A 20,095-nucleotide genomic window follows, 5' to 3' on the forward strand; every position below is an offset into this window, starting at 1 on the left:
ATGATTTGAGATAAACATCTCGGCCCGAGTACAATGCGCTCTGCAACGACTCACATGGCATCCGTTCTGCTTTTTGTTTAAAACAACAATGTTTTCCATTAGAAGTCTCCGCAAATATGCACGTATGTATTGTTTTCATGAATCCAGCGTTGTCATCCCCCACCGGGGTTGGGTACCAGGTCAGATCACTCGTTGCCTTCGTCCTCTGCAGTTAAGGGCACAAAACATTACTCCACTCTGTTAAGGAGGATAGAAAAAAAATTGTTCAGCTGGTTTGGGTCCTTAAAACGTTGCAGGAATGTTCTGAAGACGTTCTGCACTGCTTGTCGCACAGCAACGTTTGGTCTGCCGCCTCATTGCCACAGGTCACCTGTACTTTTCCCCCGGATACCTGGCGCAAGTATAAGGCGCAGGACAATTGGCCACTGGCGACTAGCACTACCTGGGGCAGGGAACGGACTCCATCATGATAGGCACCCTGAACGAAGTACTAGTGTTTCCTCTACGTGTCTTCTACTCCGGTTTCGTTGTCCTCACCCACTAGTGGCAGTACTTGCCAGTGGCAGGTGAATGTTGTTTCTATGCGGGCCCTTTGTTCGCTCGACTTTGCGATTTGCAGAGGATCGGGCTGAGCAAATCCTGAACGGTTCAAATGCTTCCGGTAAACTTGCTACTACGATTACCTTCCGCGATCGGTACAACAGATCTCATTGAGTGAATCGGCACCCGCACTCTTCTCAGTCATTCCGCTGCGAACGCAGGGTTGTAAATTGTGGTCGGACTTCCGAGTCTCAAACTGATAGTGTCGTCGATCGCTGCTTCAACTTCAAGAGACCTACACTTCCCGTTTTTCCCATTTTTTGTTCGCTAACCTAACGACCATGTTCGCCCAGAACTCATTTTTAAGTTCCTTTCGCTTCAACAACGACCACGGATCTATGAATCGACGAAGTGTCCATCGATTCCAATTTTCCAAGCTATACATAATTACTACACACTAGCAAACACTACGGAAACGCACAAATACCGCAATGATATGCTGCTACTAAAGACAACAAGAGAACCTTCTCCACGTATCGTACAAGCGTAACCAAGACCAGCATATATGAACGTTAACCATACAGAAACTCGCACCCTACATCATTCAAGGAAAAGCTCCCGGCAGCTCCTTGTCTTTCTTCTCCTGGGAACCAGATCCCGACGCATGGATCATCTTCGCGGGAGATTGCTGGAGAAGCTCTTCCAACACGTCCGAGACGATCGTATCTTCCTCCTGTCTCGTGCATTCACCATTGCGAGGTAAGCGTGACGTCACCTCGCTCGGGAGGGTAGGGTACGCGGTCGTAGTGAATCCCATCTGGACACGAGAGACATATCAGTTCTGGGACGCTACGATAAAACGGGCGATAACGTACATCACCCAATCTTCTCATAATGGCCTGTGCCGCCCTATTCGGCGGGGGAGGGCTGGAGGCACGACGCTGCCCCGTTCCATGAATAGTGTGGAACCTGCGAGGCGGGATGCTGAACATTTCCAGCTGCGGGTACGGGCCGCGCGCATTGCTGACGATCTGAGCTGATGGCACCGGAACGACAGTGGCAGTAGTCGACGGCCCTACAGCCTCCACTGCCTTCGGCTGCTCCTTATTTGTAGACGTTTCAGGAGCCTGCTTATCTTCGCCCGTGTGAGGCTGTGAACTGTGCCGCGAAACGGCAGCGTCAACGACTAAATCTCCTCCCATTATTCTGCGACGGACACACCTCTCGCCGGACCTGTTCATCTTGCGCTTGCGCTCTTCCCTCTCGCGGCGGTACCGTTCCTTCTCCGCGAGGTAGCGCTCCTTCGCAGCCTGTAGAGACTGCTTGATCGCTTGTGGCGAATTCGGACTCGGTGCAGCACCGAACATAGTCACTTCAGCGTGCTCAGTGTTATCGAACGAGATATCGGGCTCGATCCCTTCCATCGGGAACGAGTCAGACGCACCCCACCATTCTCCCGAAGGGACCGAGAGGGGAAGCGGCGGTGGAGGTGGCACAGGCCACGAACCTGGGAAGGTGACGATGGGCGGCGGAGGGGGAGGCGGTGGAGGCATCGGGTTGAATGGGCCCCATTGGTACGGACCGCGGTGAGGGTGGTGAAGATGATGCCCCCTGCGCGCCCAGCCCGGCGGTGGCGGCGGAGGGGGTGCACCCGAAGGTGGAGGTGGAGGTGGACTAGGGGAACGGCCTCGCCCTCCAGGCGGTGGTGGACCCGGGGGTGGCGGAGGACCAGGGGGAGGAGGCGGACCCATAGGAGGTGGAGGGCGACGGTGCGGTGGAAAACCAGGGGGAGGGGGAGGACCAGGCGGGAAGCCCTCTCTCATGCGGGGCCACGCGCCTCTCTGCCACATATGTCTGCCCCACGGTGATCTTCCCGGATACCAAGAGTACGGTTCCGCAGCGTCTGTGTGCATGGTATCTCGAGGCCTGTAAAAGCTATCCCAATTACCACTGCGCAATGGAGATGCGGGGCGAGCGGGCGGGACAGGGCCTGAAGCATCGTCGTGGGTAGGCTCGTGAGTAGGCGCAGCGTCGGCTTGCCTCGGGGTGGAAGTCCTGGGAGGTGGTGGGAAAGGGCCAGCACCGGGATGTAGTGCAGTATTCGTAGCTTCAGCGACGACACGCACCACGTTGGCAATAGCTTCAGCGACACGCTGTCCGGCAGCCTCCTCCGCAGCACGATGCGCGTCAACAGCGGCATCGCGAACCTCCTGAGCGCCCACTTCTGCGCTGCGACGGATCTCTTCGGCAGCCCGAGAGACCGCGTCACGATGAGCGTGCCAGTAATTTCCGTTGGAAGCATTGCGGACGATATTGCGCAAACCTTCAGAGACTTCTGGGTGGGACGCGAATATGCTGGAGAGTGCACCGAACAGATTTGCAACGTCGCTCGTCAACGAAGGAGTAGTCGGGGGTGGGGGAAGAGACTCCAGATCGGGCAGGGGAGGATCCGCGACCTCTGGCTGCGCCGTGGGAGCGTCAGTAGCTGCGACGTTTGTCGCCTGAGACTTTGGGGTCGGTGTAGATCCCTCTTGAGCATCGACGGGGGACTTTGCCTTGCGAATACCGAAAACGTCATCCAAACTGGTATTATTCATGTCCATCACATGAACGGAGGGCTTCGTGGGCGTATCTTCAGCGATGACTGATTCGGTGGAGGAAATGGTAGGCATTCGCAGGTCCTCTTCCGTCGCCCTCCCCTTCCCCTTGTCGGCAGTCGGGGTGAAGTCAACGAGGTCGGAACTGGCGATGGTAGACGCATTGTCCCTTCCCCGAGTGTGCGAAGCGTCCGCATCACTCTCGAGGATCTCTACGAAGGCATGGGGACTGGGAGAGGCATTCATGCGATCGAAGAAGACAGAACCGAGACCGGGGGGAACACGCTGCCAGTCGTCCTCGTCGAAACCCATAGGCATGGGGCCTCCGAAAGTATTGCGATAGTTGGAGCTACGAGGAGTGGCAGGCAGCGGCTTTCCGCTCTCGGAGGGATGCTCGCCCAAGGAGCGAAGCTCGCCCAAGTCTCGTACGCCGAACTTGACGAGCCTTACGGGCTGGCCAACAGCGGACTGAGCATGCCTGTAGAAATCCTGGAGCTCCTCCTCCGAGCTAAGGGTGACTTCGTCTCCGTCATTGTCAATATAGGAGACGCCGATGTCCTGGAGGGGAATGTGATACAGAGACTGGATTCTCACTGCAAGGTCGGCCCAAGTGGGGGGGTCGGGAAAGGTGACCTTGCGGATAATATTGTCCGGAAATTTAGAGAGCTTAAATTCTGTGAGAGGCATGGTGTTTTAGACGAAGGAGTGGAGAAGACAGAAGGGGAGAGGGGACGGTATATATACGTCGCGCTCTGGGCGCGCCTCGGAGTATTCGAAGTCAGCTGCGGTGTACATGATCGGTCCCAGTATGGAAGGTATGACCATATATGGCAACATCGGCGTACTGCGCTCAGCTGCGCCGCAGACTGCCGAAGGGCCTTGTGGAGACCTCGGTACCGAGCACACTCACTTTCTGTCTGAGGTTCGCAGCAGACGTAAACGAATGTCATTCTGAATATTGTACAAGGATGCTAACAACTGCACTCTCAAGCGAAGATCGCCAAGCGGGGGTCCATGTCAGACGGGTCGTTGAGCTGTAAGAAGTGCCGTTGAGTAAATTCGCGGCTAAAACACGAGGATACTCACCCTGAGGTTAATGTTCAGCGCGCTGAGCGCCTTCATGTCCGTCTCAGGAAGGGTGAAGTCAGAAACTTGCAAGTTTGCCACCAGGCGATGGTGGTTGTTGCTCTTCGGGATCACCGCAAGACCCTGCTGCACAGCCCAGCGCAGCAGAACCTGCGCAGTGCCTACACGCAAGCATCAGCATGGACACCATGCCACTGACTCACAGTTACTCACTCTTCGAGTTCTTCTGCGCGATGCTAGTCACCACGTTGTGCTCCAGCAAGTTCTTCGCTCCCTTGTCGCCCCCGAGTTCGACGTAACTCTGCGGACCAAGAGAGGAGTAGGCAGTGATAGCAATACCAAGAGTCTTGCATAGCTTGATGAGTGGCTCTTGGGTTAGGTAAGGATGCAGCTCGACTTGGTTCACGGCCGGCTCGTAACGAGCGTAGCGCAAGATATCGAGCAGGAGAACTCCCTGGGTGTTACTAGAAGACACAGGTAAGGCTTCATTTGCAGCGTAAAATAAGTCGTTGTCTCACCTGACGCCGATGTTCTTCACGAGACCCTCGTCGACAAGCTCCTCCATGGCACCCCAGGTCTCCGAGAAGGGAGTGTTTTCTGGCACGGGAATGTAAAGACACAAGTATCGTTGAAGGCAAAGCGAGAAACGTACGGAGGTAAACCTTGCCGTCGTCACCGAACCACTCTGGAGGATAACGGTGTCCAGGTTCAACATATTTAAGAGCAATAGGAAAGTGGACGAGGAAGAGATCGAAGTAGTCGATCCCCCAGAGATCAAGTTGCTTCCTGGCCAAGGCTTTGACCTACCACGGAGTTGGCAGGAGCAGTAGGTGACACTACTTGGAAAGAGCTTACGTGGTCATGAGCGTGAAAGGTGTTCCACAGCTGTGTACATATCATAAGAGGACGTCACGCGTCGACTAAAAATCAAACACGCCTTGGAAGTAACGACTGGAATAATTAAAATCATGAGGGAGGGCAGCTCTTCCGACGGAAGAATGATTCCGCTTACATATTTCCTCGCGCTTGACAAGACCATCCTTGATAGCGCGGTTGAGACCCTCACCAGCCTCCTTCTCGTTGCCGTAGTCGCCGGCGCCATCCAGCAGACGGTAACCCGACTTGATAGCATTGTAAACGGTCTGAAAAATATTTTCTTAGCAACTTGGCCCCAAGTATGTCTACGAGCCCGCATACATCAGCGCAAGAAGACTTGGTGACCTGCAACACACGTTTCGTCAGAGGAGGAGTAGACAAAACAACAAGCAAGCGCACCTTCCACAGACCGAAGCTGTTGGTCGAACGAAAGGTGAGTCAAATAAATTCATAAGACAAGAAAACTCATACCCAATGGCAGGCATCTACACACGTCCGGAAATGTCAGAGGCTGCGGCACCTCAAGAAACACGACTTGCCTTCTGTGCGGTCCTCTTGAGAGTGATGGCGGCCATTGCTAGATATTCGCGGGTGTAGTGTGCGTTGGAGAGGAAGAGAGGTGTGGGAGGTTCACCATTTCTTCGGTGGCTTTCAGGTTTATGAGGTGCACCGGGGGACCGCACCCGCCGGCTGATCGGACCGCCAGGCTATCGATTACGGAGGTTCTGTATATCCTCATGACGTTCCAGTGCGGTTCTTTTTCGGCGAATCCTTTCGTTCTTACTCACCTTCCTTTTCCGCTATCAGGTCGGACGTTACCGATCGACGCCACCTCGCGTGTCAACGCCGCCGACAACGACGAGGACAACGGCGGCCACGGCTGTACATGCGCTTTCACATCGTGGGCGGATTTGGCGCCATCGGCACTCTCGTCACATACTATCTCAGACACGCTCTTCCACGCACCAATGCCATCACTGTCCTCCACAAAGAACCAGGTATTGCCAGAGCATCTCGGAGGGGAGACGGACGGGCCATCATCGAGACAAATGGGGTAGTTCGCTGGGAGAAGGATATCAGCCATGATCAGATCCAAAGTTACTCCGACTCCGGTCGTGAAGAGTATGTTGCGCGTCGCCTCGAGGCTGCTGCTGCTCTTGGAGAAGAGCAGCCATTGTTCCAGGAAGAGGAGCCTGTACACACTATCGAATCTCTCATCCTCGCAATCAAGGCGAACGTCGCCATCTCCATTATCAAGCAGCTCGTTCCCCGTTTGACTGCCGACAGCACCATCGTACTCCTGCACAACGGCATGGGCGTGTACGAGGACCTGCTCAAAAACGTCTTCCGCAATCCGGAGCATCGGCCGCATATTGTCGTTTCCTCTAACACTCATGGCGCGTGGTCGAAGAGGCGTGGGTACTCGGTGCACTCAGGAGTGGGGAGTATCCATCTGGGGATCACGCCAGACGGTCACGGTCGCGATTTCGAGGCAAGTGTACGGTCTACCTTGCCCAAGGCTCTCCAACGGACCAATCTGGACGATATAACCTCAGGACCCGACGATCCGGCCCATGCACGCTATGCGTCCCTCCGGAATACGATAGAGGCGTTCACCATGGCTGAAGGGTTGCATGCTTCATGGAGGCCAGTACACGACGTCCAGATGGCGATGCGCCGCAAGTTGGTCGTCAACTCGGTCGTAAATCCGCTTACCGCTCTGCTCAATTGCAAAAACGCGGACATATTTACGGTTCCCGGTGGCGAGCGCCTGTGCGAGGCGTTGTGCAAAGAGGCCTCGCACGTGTTCCACGCTCAGTGGAAGGAGGAGATGAAGGATGAGGTCTCCGTTACCGGCAATTCGATGTTTCCGCGGGAGTTGACGACATCAGCTTTGGTCCAGGAGTGCAAACGCGTGGTGGAGATCACAGGATCGAACATGTCGTCCATGCTCGTCGACGTGCGGAGGTCGAGAAATACGGAGCTGGATTATCTGAACGGTTACATCATGCGTCTAGCGCAACAGTATAAGGTGCCCGTCCACGGAATGGCCGCGATCATCAACTTGATGCAATTGCGTTGCGCCATCCCACTTGATAACATACATCCATTCCATGAGGTACTGTAGTTGACGGTTATCCATGGTAGGCGTCTTGTCTCGTTTGATTGGGTTCGGCCGCTCACCTTTCTTCTGATCTTCTAGCTCTGCTTATACTTTGGAGCCAGCAACTAGGGTCTCCCGTTCGGCCAAAAATAGCGCACGGAAGGGACTTCGAACAGGACGGAAGACTGCGCTCATCGCTGATCATTCCCTGCCTAGTGCAGACTGGAGTGTGCATGTCATAGAAGCAGTGGTGTACCCCCGCCGCCAACATCGCTTGTACATGTCCGCCCAGATACTTATCGGTGGACCCGCAACCACGCAACCATATGCGTATGGTAGGTGTTGAACGTAACTCGACACGTCATACGTAGCGCGGGTTAGTACGTGTATCAATAGCGTTCGGGACTCGCTAGAGGAATAGAACCTAATACCAAGGGAGGATGTTCGCGCTCTCAACCACTACTCAATGACAGTAACATGTATAACCTTATATTGCGGAGTTCGGTGTATGCACGTCGTGCTGAATAGCAAGTACACACCCACATTGCACTTGAATTGCTGGATTCATAAATTGTTTCAGCTTTCGACGCCTCTCCGTATGAACTACGTTGTCTATTTAATTTTGAGGTGGTAAAATCACGCCACCATGCACCTGCCCTAGGCTAATGCTTAAAATCTCCGAAGTAAAACAGGGGGAAGGAAAACCATTCAACACATTCTCCATTTCATGATGTCTGAGCGGACCGGAAACAAATGAAAAAATAAAGAGATACCTGCATCGACTACGGAAGAGGCTTCGACAGTATGGACTCGACTCGTGGCATGACACCTCGCGACACCCACGCCTCTCCCGCGCGGTCATCATCCGGATAGATGGTCTTGAGTTCGTGGCTGAGCAGCATCCGCCCTCGCTGCCGATCACCGAGCTCGATGTCCTCGAAGTAGCGCGCGAACGCAGTGCGGCTGTTAAACAATTCCCTGGCAACTTCTACCGTAAAGGTAGCCGGACAAATATCCTCTTCGGCAACGTCTGAGGACAGGAGCGTCAGCGAGATGTACTGAGAATGCTCTTCCATACGCTCTGCTCACACTTCTTCCCCCCATTTTGGGTGAGGACGGTGTAGAAAGGCTGGTCAGGCTGAGGGATCATCGAGACCCCTGCCCATATGTCGACATCTTCCGCATACGGCTGGAGAAACGCCGTCAGGAGCGAACGTATAACCTCAAGAAAAGCAGATGCGCCTCACATGCCAACCGACGATGCAGCCCACATAGTCTCGCAGCTCATGGCGCACGACGAGCCCGACGAAGAACTTGATGCGGGGTGTGCGCGTGTACCGCACGCGCGCGTACCGCTCGTCGATCTGCTCAACGTCCGCGCAGTGCTCCATCAAAATGTCGCCGAGCTCCACGGTCAGCGCAGGGCAGAGCACGTCCGCGAGCACCGCGACGGCGTCGAGCGGCTTGGAGCCAAGGAAAGACTTGAAGTCGAAGATCGCCTGCGCGTGCAGGAAGAAGACGCAGCGCGCGGCGTAGTTCGCCCACACGCACGTCTCGGTGGACGAGTCCGCGGTCCGGCTCGCCGAGAGGAGCACGTTCGCTGCGGCGCGGTACAGCGTCGTCGAGACCTTGCACGGAGTGACGGACTCTGGGGGCGCGTCCGCCATCATCCCGACCTCCTCCAGCATCTGTGGCACGTTTCTGCTTGTGAATGTCAGTGGATCGGTGTTGCCGCAAAGGTCAAACAGCATATCACCACCAGCCTTGTCTGGGGAAGTGATGTACGCGAGAACTCGGCCGGGGAAGTTGGTCGCGGATGCCTGGATTCCCAGACGGCGAGCAATTGCCACAAAAACGAAGACGAGAGACAGCGGTATCGTTCTGCGGTGTCCCTCGCTCATGAAAGAATGGGGAAATTGGTTGAGAGGGAAGTAAAATTCTGCTCCTAGTGGAGAACTCCGTTGGATTCCGTCAGTCGAATAGGCGCGGAAGTACATACCAGTGACAGCACTATATCCCAGACTGTGTAGGACATGCCGGATGCGCATAACGAGGTCGCGTAAGTCATACTGGGAGCTCTCGGGATTCAGCTCCACGCCCGCGTCGACGAGCGTGCTCCGACAGAAATCTGCAAGGTTGTCGAGGTTAGCTGAGATCTAGAGCACATTCTACATGAGCACACGACTATGTCAGCTGAGTGAGAGAGGATACTCACTTGCATCGGCGATATATCGAAGAACGCGGACAGACCGGATATCGCCTCCTCGAAGGTGATAGACTCATCCCCGGACGTGATGCGTCCCCAGAGATTTAACGCATATCGTCTTGCAATAATTCCACGGACGGTACGCGCCCAATAGCGTCGAGGAAGCGCATGCGGCGCAGGCGCATCGTCGGTGTCCCCGCCCTCTCCTTCAGGCCTGAAGCACTTGGGCAAAGACAGCTGCGTCTCGATCCCAAGCGCGTCCCACACGTCAAACGAGAGCTCCCGCGTAAATACCCGTGCGCGCTGGTGCCGCCCGCCAAGCTGCAGCCTGATCTCGTCCAGAATCACGAGCGCCCTGTGGTCCAGCGAGCGCCGCTCGACATACATGCGGTGCCAGTCCCCCTTTGCAGCGGCCTTACGCCGCTCCTCGTTCTCCGGAACACAGGATGTGTACCGAGCGCGATAGTGTGGCTCCCATAGTAGTGGAGAGTGGGCAGCCGCGCGGAGGTGAGAGTTCGCTGCGAGACAGCTCGCGAGCGTCTTCGCGCTGACGTCGGCGGCGTCTCGGGCGGGCGGCAGGAAGCTGAGGACGTGGACGTAGAGCTCGGTGGGCAGCCATGGCCAGCTCGCAGTCATGGTGGTGTCAGCAGGATTTCCAGCTGTGTGCCGGGAGGACGAGGGTGCACAAAGAGAGGTTGTTTCGCAGTGGTTCCTGGAATTCGAAAGTAATCCGGATAAGAGCGGAATCCTGTGGGCGTTGCATATGCAATTATCACAATGAATGGTTTGGCCTATGCCAACCTCGGGAGTAAAGGAAGACTTCGTCGTGACACGGAACGAACAAATGAAATCTGTCTAGGTACTATGTAGAGAGGTTTCTAGGCCCCCAAACTTGAAATCGCTGCAGATTTATTCACTATACACAGTACATACTCACGTATATATCCAACAAAAATGGGTAACAACATTCTAAGTCTTGACAAAACACAATGCAGCAGCGAACATTAGCGGAACCAATGTAGTGGTATACACCATGAGCAACGCAAGTCTCAACGTGCAGACAAGTCCAGAGTCCGTGACGCAAAGTTCCCGTGGAACCAACATAAATTAGAGCACTGCGCGTGCTAATGGTCATCGGCGCCCTTGGTGCCCCACAACACCATGCGCGTCGCGCCATCTTGCCAGTCCTCAACCCGGCGGCGCGAGAGGACAGAGTAAGTCGAGCGATCCGTGCCCACGAAGCCGAGCGCGTTGGACTGGATAGCCGCGTCCAGGAGAACAGGGTACCTAAACGGAAATAACTCAGTCTTCTCCGTTGTGAGAAAGACGGAGGTGGCGCACCATCTCCCGTAGGTTTGGGCCGTGTGAAGCGCGTCGTGGTCGATCCTCTGCCACCCGAGGGCCAGCACTTCATCCCACCACAGTTGGTCTTTCTCGTCACTCGTCATCACGACCCTCGTCGCAGGGATCTCGATGCCCTTGCGCCGTCTGAGCTCGTCTTGTACCTCCCTGTCATCCGATATGGTCAAGGAGATGCCTCGAAGAAAGCAAAATCTAGATGATTACCTGACGCGTCTAGCAATGACGGGCAGCGGTGCGAAGCAGTCTTCTGGCTGCTCGGCCGCCCAACACCAATTTCTGAAATCACCATGTCGTACATGAATGGCAATATACTTCATAATGCGGTCAATCAGCGTCGCGCGGCGCAAAGAGCAGCGCACTTACAGGTGGGATCTCAGCGGTTGTCGTGAGGTCAAATGCACGCCGCAGGTACAAGGCGGTGAGTGCCTCGATCCCCTTTGTCCAGCGCAAGTACTTTGTGACAAATCTCCACGCCGGAAAATAGTCATTCTCCCACTCGTACGGCTATCACCAAGGACTGGGTCAGCAAACGCGGGGTCGGTCTCGAGTGATACCCCGTAGACTCACCTGCTGCGCCCACGTATAGTACAAGTAGTCGTAACATAGCACCTGCTGGTCAGGGTCCAGCGTCACCCCGTGCTGGGGAGACGGCGTCGCGGTGCCAAGGTGCTTCGCGCGCTCCTGCGGGAACCCCAGTCTCGCGAGCGCCCAAAACGAGCTGCCTTGATCGTGCGGGTAGTCTGGAATCAGCTTCACCCAGTCAGGCGCTCTAGTGTACGAGATATCTGTCAACAATAGCCGCATCAGGAGCCGCGCGCGGAATCAAGGCGGATCGAACAGGAGCGCACCGAGTCCGACGTGCCATGGGATAGCGCTGCCCCTGGGGTGATCCTCGTTGTACTGTACGGCCTCCCAAATGTTCCAGCAACCTATGTCTTCAACCTCGGTACTATTGCGAGCCTTGACCTCGTCCCATTCGATAATGTGGATGCCGGATTCTTTGTTGAAGCGCTGCACGTCGAAGACGTCGCCGAAGCGGATGGTTTCAGCGTCGCCGCCAATGTGAGAAGGAGTGAACATGGCGATGATGGGGACGCGGTCGGTGATGGATCCCAGGTATATCAGGTTAGCGTAGGTCATGACGTCGTTCGCTGTAAGGCGGATGAGCATGAGCGATAATAGGACAGACACTGAAGGGACGCACTCCATCCCGCTGAGATCCAGGAGGTAATGTACTTGGTATCATTGCGCAAATTATCGCGGAATCTTGCGGTAGGTGGGCCGTTGACATACGGGGAATATGTGTACTGTCCCTGCAAGTCGACATCTGAGATGTCAACTAATGGCGCAGCGGCAAGTGTGGTAGACGGCGAAGTAAGTTCGGAGGTCGCATGGTCGAAAGAAGAGAGGTGTGAAGAGGATAAGGCAATGACAGCAAATGCAAACAGAGCAGCTACAGCGAGAACGACCAGTCTGCGAAAGCGGGTATTTAAAGGGAGGGAACGCGGGGTGGGTATCGAGGTAGACAGTTTGTCTGCGTACTTCCAGGAGAGCAGGGGAGCGTTGGAGGGAGAGCGAGCGTGCTCGCAGCTGTCTGGAGGGTCCTCGAGGTCAGCGAGAGACTTCATGGTGAGAGAAGAGGGAGACGGGCAGAGAGAGGGTATCGGGCGCGGCCATCTCGATTTAGGAGAGGCGGCACCCGACTCCCGATCCCATCTCTCGCCCTCCCCGGTCACATTCATTTTCCACTGTCACACAGTTCCCTGTCACACACACCCCGCGTTTCCATGGCTGTCGGCTCCCGTCAACCTGCTCAGCTTCGCCGCACTCTACCATCATGTTCTCTTGTCTACTCCGCCCTTCTTCGACCGCGCCCTGAGGTTACAAGAATTTTTTGGACATTACGCGCCGGTAGATGCCTTCGGCCCTAGCCTCGCCGCAAGTTACCACAATTTAGGGGCCCCTCCTATCCGTGCGATTTGCGGCATGTCTGGCCGATACATCCTCACCTAGCCCCTCCTCCGGGTAGTCTGCGCTTATTTACTCCGTACGTTTTCCTTCCAGCAGCTGCTCGCTCCCTGCTGTTCGCCATGGAATCCAACAAGACCAATACACAGACATGGCAGGTCGCCGCGGTCGTGTCCTTCTACATGTGTGCAGCCCTCGTGGTGAGTCCTGGCGATGTCATCATCGACCTTCAGTTCTGATGTTGTTCATTCGTCCAGATGGTCTTTGTGTAAGATGCTCGTTGGACCTCTCGGGGGTCGTCTACTCACCGTGCCACGTGCAGTAACAAGGCCGTCATGAATTCCTCCCCCGATCTTCCTCTGCTGTTCCTCCTCATCCAACTACTTTTTGCGGTTGTCCTGCTGCACTGCGCGGCCTTTGTCACCTCCAAGGTCGAGATACCCAAACTCGAGCTCCGGACAGCCAAAAAGTTGATACCCGTGACTCTGGTTAACGTGATCGGCCTCGTTTTCAATATCCTCTGCTTGCGAGGCGTCGAGGCATCGTTCTTCCAGGTCCGTCTCCCACCGTGGTCAATGCCGCCCGCGCTGACGCCTGACGCGCTAGATCGCCCGCGGCCTCGTGCTACCACTGACTATTATGGTATCTTCCCTGCACACGCGTGCCTCTCCGTCTCTCAAAGTTATCGCAGCCACACTTATTGTGACGGTCGGATTTTTCCTGGGTGTTTCCCCTGGCTCTCTCGCCTCCGCCCGACAGTGGCATCTACAGCTGCCCATAATCTATGGAGTGCTGTCGTCGCTGTTCATCGCCGTGCACACGGTGTTGATCAAGATGTCGCTTCCTCACGCGCACAACTCGACCATTCAGCTCGCGTACTGGCAGAACCTTGGCTCCGCGCTTCTCCTCGCGCCATTCATCCTCCTTCTGGGTGAGTACGGCCGCGTGCGCGAGCTCATGCACTCGCCCACCTGGAACGGCGAGGTATTCGTCTGGGGGAGTATCGTCACAGGCGTGTTCGGCTTCCTGCTATGTGTGGCGGGACTTCTCAGCATCAAGGTGACCAGCCCGATCACCCACATGTTCTCCAGCGTACGTCACGCTTCCTCCGTCTCCGTCCTCAAGATTGGGCTAACGTTCTTTGTTATCCACCTCATTGGCTGCTTGAATTAGGCTGCACGTTCTGTTATCCAAACACTCCTCGGGGTGTGGTTGTTCGGTGACCTTTTGACAGCGTAAGTGCTCGCGCTTGTATTATCGTGCACGTACACGGTGCGCCGCGCCGAGGCGCGTAGATATCAGCCGAACGCCACCATCTCCGTCTCTTCTCCTCCCTTCTCTTATCATCATCAAATTCCCCGCGACCACCGGAAGCTGATCTCCTTGTTTTGTTCCTTGCTAGAAATCGCGCGACTTCGATCCTGGTTATCGCGACGGGCACTGTTTACTATACGTGGATCAAGTCCGTCGAGTCCGCACAGGCTCCGCGCGCGGCTCCGCCGAGAGACGACGTCGAAGCGGCGAAGCTCGAGCCGGACGTGGTAGTGCATGACTGGCAGGATGAGAAGCGGCCTGCGGACTGAGCCGGGCGGTCAAGCGACGGCGTTAAGACGCACAGAAGCGGGGCTCTTGAGCTGGGTGGGGTCAGTGCTTGTACTGGATCGTTCGGATATATCGATATCATCTGCGGATTTCATTAGGACCAGGAAGCGGGTGCGGTTTAGACGGACTGTGCTTTGATCATACCTCGAGTGCTAGAGCTGGTAGCGGTTAAATGGAGTGTAAGAGAAGTTTCATTTCGGTGTGTCGTCCATTGTCTGGGCCTTTTGTGGAGGATTGGACGTGATCAATGACGTATGACTTGGCCACGAATAAATGCCCGCCTTTCCAGGCTTCCAGCAGCGTCAAACGGATATTGAGCGCGTTTACCAAGTACGACTGATAATAGAACCCTGCACGGTTGCCGTTCTGATGCAGCTCATTAACTTCAGTAGGCTCGGACAGCGTCTGCGAAGAAGATATGTCGAGCGCCGCCCGAGGTCGGACGTCGCAGGATTGGCCGGCAGGACATGGTTCTGTCAGTCAGTGCGCTCGAACCCAGCAAGTGACCTGGCCCAAGCCGATCTTTTATCCACGATCTCTTCGCTAGGCAGAACTGGACCTGGCCCGGAATATACATGCTCCTCCGGTATAGGGGAACTGGTTGGGTCGAGGAAAGTTTTGACCATTCCATGGTCGGAGGTTCACGGCATGCGCAAGTGGTTCCTGGGGTTTCCTGTACTGAGATCTAGTGCGGGGGATGTCTACCACGCATTTTTCCCTGGCGAAGGTATGTTTTTGGTGGGTTAGAACGTCGAACGAGGGGGGCGAGACGCAAAAAGGCGTTGTCGATCAGGTCGCAGAGCGGAAGTGATCACACAACCCAATCGATGTGGCACCCTAACCCTAGTGTATGGGTTGGCCGGCGGTTGTAGACCGTGTCTCCAATTTCATCCCCTAGCCTCGTACTTAGGGTGTCTCTCCAGCTATCGGCTGCTCTGCCGAACGCCAGCTCCAAGGCCCATACATAAGATGGCCCCTCCTAGCAGCACATTTCTCTTTGAGCGCCTCCCACAATACCCCGGTTAGCCATGTCTGCCATTCCCACTCCACCCCCTCTCGAGGGAGAGAAGTATACCTTTATGCCCGAGGAGGTGACTGCGTCGCTCGTCGACAACATGCACCCCTCGAAGGTCACCCAGCTCCAGCGAAAGATGGGCGACACAGAGCTCTCATACTACCTACCCTCACGGCAGACAGGCGTGAACGACATGTGCGTGCACCCATCCCTGCCCTGAAGGTCGGCTGATGGTATTGTGCAGGTACTTGCACCTTGGGTTTCATGCCCCGGCACGCTTGACGCGCCGTGCACGCGTCCGTGCTGTGTGGGGCATTCTCCGCCTCCGGCACCCACTTCTCGCCGCCCAGGTGCAGATGCACGACTACGATGACGTGCGGTTCATGTAAGTCACGTCTACTGCGAGCTTTTTCGGTTCAACTCACGCGCGGTATCCAGTTATTCCGCGCCATCATCACCAGACGATGTCCTGGCAGATGCTGATGCGACCCTGGAGTACAGAATGCAGGACAAAGACGGTCGGTGGTCGGTTCCACATTCTGTTTGGCATACTCATGCATGCCGTCAACAGAGCTCATCGACACATACCTTAATGGCCCTCGCACCTTATCCAACACCAGGCTGTCGTACCTTATCCTCTCGGAGCCCGCATACTCTACCATTCCGACGCCTCCCCGCACACCATCACCTTCGCGGACAACAACGACGTCGGGGCCGTCCGAGCAACAAGGCGAGCGCGCGAATCAATACGACCTCCTGATATGCGCGATGCACTTCCTTGGAGACGGGATGGCCCTACATCAGTTCGCGAACGACTTCTTCGGGCTGCTGGGAAGCGAGAAGAGCGACGGTGAACTGGAGGAGGCTCTCACCGAAGAGTGGCGCACACGCTGGGAAAACGTGGCGCACGATGTGAGTCCGCGCACCACTGTCCACCCGCGGCCGCCTGCAGCCGATACTGATGCTGACTGTGGCCACAGGCGAGCATCCTCCCGCAGGCCCTGGAGCACAACATGCCGCTGTCGCCCAGTCGATTCCGCCGGGCCGCGGCCAAGGTCGACTTCCAGATGTCGCAGCAGAAGCTCGTCGGCGGGCAGGCGTTTCCCCGGCAGAAGCACGCGGAACGCCAAACCGTCGTCCCCACGCTCGCGTTCCCAGAGGACCGCAGCAAGGCGATGCTGAAGAAGTGCAAGGCGAACGGCGTCTCGATTTCCGCTGCACTCTTCGCGCTGTGCAATGTCGCGTGGGCGCGCATGGGCGGCGGCGAGAGGGCGCTGCCCGTCCTGATGTACGCCGCGCTCAACCTGCGGCCGTACTTTACCGTGAAGCGCCCCACACTGTGGGACTCGTATTGGTACCTCGCGATTGGGTACTTCGACGTCGTCCTCCCGAACTTCTTGCCGGCGGACCAGAATCGCGTAGAGGCAATCTTCTGGCACCGGGCCCGCCAGGCGAAGGACCAGAGCACGCACGCCGCGAAGACCCCGCTGGTCCCCTCGCGCACGCACGAGATGGCTCGGGAGCGTGGCGAGCGTGCGTGCGGCTGGGCGCGAGAGGATGACGAGAAGGAGAAGGGGACGTGGGTGCCACCCGCGCCCGCTGCACCGAGTGCGCCTAGAGAGCCCGTCCTGCCTGCGCGCGTTGAGGCGCCCTCTGCTGCGCTCATCGGGCTGTCGCTCCTCGGGAACCTCGATGGCATATATAAGCACGCGACGTTCCCCAACATCGAGCTGCACACGCTCACGACCGGCTCGCGGCAGCGGCATGGCGCGATGCTGCTGTTTGGTTACACATTTAAGGGTAAGCTGTGGGTCAGCCTGGGGTACGACCGCAACGGGTTCAAGGGCGATGTGGTTGATAGATTCTGGACGGAGCTGCTGAAGGGCATTGACGAGTTCCTGCGCTAAAGGACATTTAACATTTGGGGCATTGGTGAGACTATCGTTGCTTGGACGCTTGGGACTTTGATATTGGACTGCTATAGACATTTGCTCGGGACTTTTGGGCACTCATCTATAGTTTGTGTGTTGTACATTGTGCTCGTCGCTTTCCTCGGTGTATCACGAAATCTATCACTGATCTATGTATCTCACTCGTGAGATACTTTCCTCAAGAACGGAGACGACGAGCGCCAGCAAAATTGTAACTTACCATTGTCAGTAGTTCTCCTCTGCCGCCTTGGCCATGGGTTTCCTCTCGAGTCCTTACTTGGGCAATATCTAGGTTGACCTCCCGCAAGCTTTTGGCTGTAGGGACGAACCTCCAGTAAAGTTTCTTGGGACGCGGTAACAGAAGCGCGCTACTTTTCCGACTTGCCTTCCCAATTCTGTCGGCAACTTCTGTCGCATGGATCATCATGTTCATCCGGACCACTCACTCAACCAAGTCAACAGAGACTCTGGGATCACTCTGGTCACTCTCGTGCCTTTGCCCCGACCCAGGATGGAAACTTACTATAACCATAGCGGACTAGGCTAGCGTCCGTGGCCGTCTCGACGTTAGCTCGCGCAACACGTTCGTTCCCAATCTTGGTGTAGTTACTTGATTCTGTCCCATTGCCAGCATACACCTGCAGTCGAAGGGCGTCGTCGGACGACGTCCTACCTTGTCCTGAATTCCTGTGAAACGGTACTAGCAAGTTCATTCAAGTACAACGGTGGTGCTGTGCAATCCGGAGAATTCTGATGTGTCGAAGCGTACGTTATCACTGCCTCTATGCAGTAAAGGGAATAGTGCTGTGGTGCCACTACTCCGTGATTCAGTCATGCCTGCCCGGATCCTCCGCTCAGGTATAGAAAGATTCATCTCAAGAACTTACCTTCGCTTTTCTCTTCTCCAAGAACGAACGGGGCATGGTCGACAGTTGGTAAGAGTTTTGTGTTTTTGGAACCCGTGCAGTGTAATGGTTTGCTCAATGGCGGTTTTTCCGGTTCGCATGAATTCAAATCAGCTTTCTTACGCAATCTCGCGATGAACGGCTGTCACACCAGCGCATATACCTGGAATTTCCTACTCGCAACGGCGGGGGTCGTGGCCGCGCAGTCTGGCAGCGACTCTCGCTCCTTTGCCGCAGCAGTTCAGAATATCAATGGCATGAGCTCCATATTCTCGCTCATCCCCGTCCTCACAGGCAAAGTGCAGAACATTAAGCTCATCGCGGCGCGTACATTCCCAGGCTCCCTGGCACTGGCGGGTCTCGGTGCGGGGCGCGTGCTGACGAAGCTGCAGGTGGGCATGTTGCTCTTCAGCTGCGAGCTGTACCGCAATGTCGTGGGCGAGTTCTCGTACCGTCACAACGAATATGTCAACGTGTTCTCCCCGAGCCTCATCCATATTCCCACCGGCACCCCGGAACGCCATGCGTCGAATGTGATCATTAATCATAACCCGTCTGAGGATTGTATGGTCGAAGCGTGGTTCCAGACGCAAGGACGCCCTGCGCAGGTGGAGCTGTACCAGACAGGCAATGAACGGACCTTCCTTGGCATGCTCGTGTACATGCTGATCTACTCCATGGAGACGTTCCTCGGTCTCCGCACAGCAGCTACTAGGACAAGGCTAGTTTTGATAGGCATGCAGGCCACTGCTGCACTGTCTTGGATGTGTGCCGTTTGTATCCTGTAGCGGTGCCGTGGACAGGGCAAACGTTATCTTGACCTGAATCGGCTCGGTAGCTCAGAATACAGCTGCTTGCAGCTTGTGACGCAAGGCCATAATGTTCATAGCGCCTTGTTCAGCAACCTACAGGAATTCAATATTTTCAGATCCGAATACGAGCGTAAAACCCTGAAATTCGTGGGTGCAGCCATTCTCGTCAGCGCGATCATCGATGCCCTGGCGACCATCCTGCTCATCGGTCTGAGTCCGTGGGCATATGGCTGGCTTGGATACCAGTTCGTGATTTTATCCGCAGGGTGGTTTTCAGCTTGGAGCCTCTGCGAGAAATATCTATCAAGCGTGTCTGGCCAATGGTGAATTGCTTGCATCCTCTGCAGTCTGAGCGTGCATCGCGTCTGCGCAATGTCCGGATGCCGATGACAGTGAGCTCTGCACCCGAATTCACGTTCCTGGAGGTATGCATAGGAAAGAACATCATGGTGGAGCAGGCGACGAAGAGGCGCTGGCAGTCGTGCACCCCCGGGCTCTACATCGGACAGTCCTATTTCAGTGGCGAAAAAGACAGTGCAAGCAGCTGGTCTGTCCACACTGTGCGCTACCTCGCCTCTCCGAGGGGAAGCTCACTCTTACTGTCGACGACCCTGCGGAGAAGAATCAGGCGCTCCAGGGACCAGCAGGAGTTCCTCGCCTACCTCGCGGAGGTGACGAAGGCAAACAAGGTCCCCAGCTTGGACTTCGTACTTGCTGTACAGACGACTATGCGCGGAGTACGGCAGACGATGGATGCGCAGTGGTTCGCGTTCGGGACCAAGTACCTTGTGCAATATTTGGAGACATGCAAGACTGCAATAATTTGGCGTAGCGCGATATGATTCCCTCTCGTTCAACCTTGCATCTCCAATGTCTAATCTATTACCTCCGTAAGCTTGCAAGTTAGCACACGCGTTGACAGTTTCAAGAAGTTTGCGGAACGTTAACAGTCACAATCCGGCTGAGATCCTTTCTCATACTAGTACTACCGTAAGCGCACCTCGGATCCACAAGTACTGAGGCAGATACAACCTCCAGTTAGGAGAAGACATGAGCGGCCAAGATGGTGTGAGGTACTTAGTACTTGCAAG

General features: G+C 55.8%; 9 protein-coding genes across 9 annotated transcripts; 5 read left to right on the forward strand and 4 right to left on the reverse strand.

Moving 5' to 3' along the window:
* Window positions 1–1,144: 1,144 nt before the first annotated feature.
* Window positions 1,145–3,824, reverse strand: SCP_0106450 (hypothetical protein; the record flags this gene model as incomplete). Its single annotated transcript, XM_027752875.1, has 3 exons — window positions 1,145–1,357; window positions 1,416–1,698; window positions 1,762–3,824. 3 exons carry the CDS (start codon window positions 3,822–3,824, stop codon window positions 1,145–1,147), a joined length of 2,559 nt encoding a protein of 852 aa, XP_027608676.1.
* Window positions 3,825–4,123: 299 nt separating this feature from the next.
* Window positions 4,124–5,674, reverse strand: SCP_0106460 (Probable NAD(P)H-dependent D-xylose reductase; the record flags this gene model as incomplete). The annotated part of the gene is made up of 12 exons (XM_027752876.1): window positions 4,124–4,171; window positions 4,224–4,384; window positions 4,437–4,687; window positions 4,742–4,820; window positions 4,876–5,026; window positions 5,079–5,108; window positions 5,161–5,174; window positions 5,236–5,365; window positions 5,421–5,444; window positions 5,499–5,514; window positions 5,571–5,584; window positions 5,639–5,674. 12 exons carry the CDS (start codon window positions 5,672–5,674, stop codon window positions 4,124–4,126), a joined length of 954 nt encoding a protein of 317 aa, XP_027608677.1.
* A 311-nt stretch (window positions 5,675–5,985) lies between these two features.
* On the forward strand, window positions 5,986–7,227 carry SCP_0106470 (predicted protein; the record flags this gene model as incomplete). Its single annotated transcript, XM_027752877.1, has 1 exon — window positions 5,986–7,227. The coding sequence occupies one exon, from the start codon at window positions 5,986–5,988 to the stop codon at window positions 7,225–7,227; it is 1,242 nt and encodes a 413-aa protein (XP_027608678.1).
* A 758-nt stretch (window positions 7,228–7,985) lies between these two features.
* Window positions 7,986–10,045, reverse strand: SCP_0106480 (predicted protein; the record flags this gene model as incomplete). The annotated part of the gene is made up of 5 exons (XM_027752878.1): window positions 7,986–8,233; window positions 8,293–8,392; window positions 8,451–9,148; window positions 9,203–9,359; window positions 9,419–10,045. 5 exons carry the CDS (start codon window positions 10,043–10,045, stop codon window positions 7,986–7,988), a joined length of 1,830 nt encoding a protein of 609 aa, XP_027608679.1.
* Window positions 10,046–10,533: 488 nt separating this feature from the next.
* On the reverse strand, window positions 10,534–12,399 carry SCP_0106490 (hypothetical protein; the record flags this gene model as incomplete). Its single annotated transcript, XM_027752879.1, has 7 exons — window positions 10,534–10,696; window positions 10,751–10,918; window positions 10,976–11,082; window positions 11,135–11,275; window positions 11,339–11,556; window positions 11,620–11,922; window positions 11,976–12,399. The coding sequence occupies 7 exons, from the start codon at window positions 12,397–12,399 to the stop codon at window positions 10,534–10,536; spliced, it is 1,524 nt and encodes a 507-aa protein (XP_027608680.1).
* Window positions 12,400–12,861: 462 nt separating this feature from the next.
* On the forward strand, window positions 12,862–14,322 carry SCP_0106500 (Uncharacterized transporter; the record flags this gene model as incomplete). Its single annotated transcript, XM_027752880.1, has 6 exons — window positions 12,862–12,939; window positions 12,997–13,007; window positions 13,062–13,293; window positions 13,346–13,831; window positions 13,913–13,974; window positions 14,142–14,322. 6 exons carry the CDS (start codon window positions 12,862–12,864, stop codon window positions 14,320–14,322), a joined length of 1,050 nt encoding a protein of 349 aa, XP_027608681.1.
* A 1,047-nt stretch (window positions 14,323–15,369) lies between these two features.
* SCP_0106510 (hypothetical protein) lies at window positions 15,370–17,263 on the forward strand (the record flags this gene model as incomplete). The annotated part of the gene is made up of 5 exons (XM_027752881.1): window positions 15,370–15,551; window positions 15,601–15,741; window positions 15,795–15,874; window positions 15,928–16,268; window positions 16,337–17,263. 5 exons carry the CDS (start codon window positions 15,370–15,372, stop codon window positions 17,261–17,263), a joined length of 1,671 nt encoding a protein of 556 aa, XP_027608682.1.
* Window positions 17,264–18,326: 1,063 nt separating this feature from the next.
* Window positions 18,327–18,980, forward strand: SCP_0106520 (hypothetical protein; the record flags this gene model as incomplete). Its single annotated transcript, XM_027752882.1, has 1 exon — window positions 18,327–18,980. The coding sequence occupies one exon, from the start codon at window positions 18,327–18,329 to the stop codon at window positions 18,978–18,980; it is 654 nt and encodes a 217-aa protein (XP_027608683.1).
* A 470-nt stretch (window positions 18,981–19,450) lies between these two features.
* Window positions 19,451–19,846, forward strand: SCP_0106530 (hypothetical protein; the record flags this gene model as incomplete). Its single annotated transcript, XM_027752883.1, has 1 exon — window positions 19,451–19,846. One exon carries the CDS (start codon window positions 19,451–19,453, stop codon window positions 19,844–19,846), a length of 396 nt encoding a protein of 131 aa, XP_027608684.1.
* Window positions 19,847–20,095: the final 249 nt, after the last annotated feature.

This window comes from Sparassis crispa (assembly GCF_003851025.1).
Source record: "Sparassis crispa DNA, contig_000000F, whole genome shotgun sequence".
In the NCBI taxonomy this organism is placed as follows: domain Eukaryota; kingdom Fungi; phylum Basidiomycota; class Agaricomycetes; order Polyporales; family Sparassidaceae; genus Sparassis; species Sparassis crispa.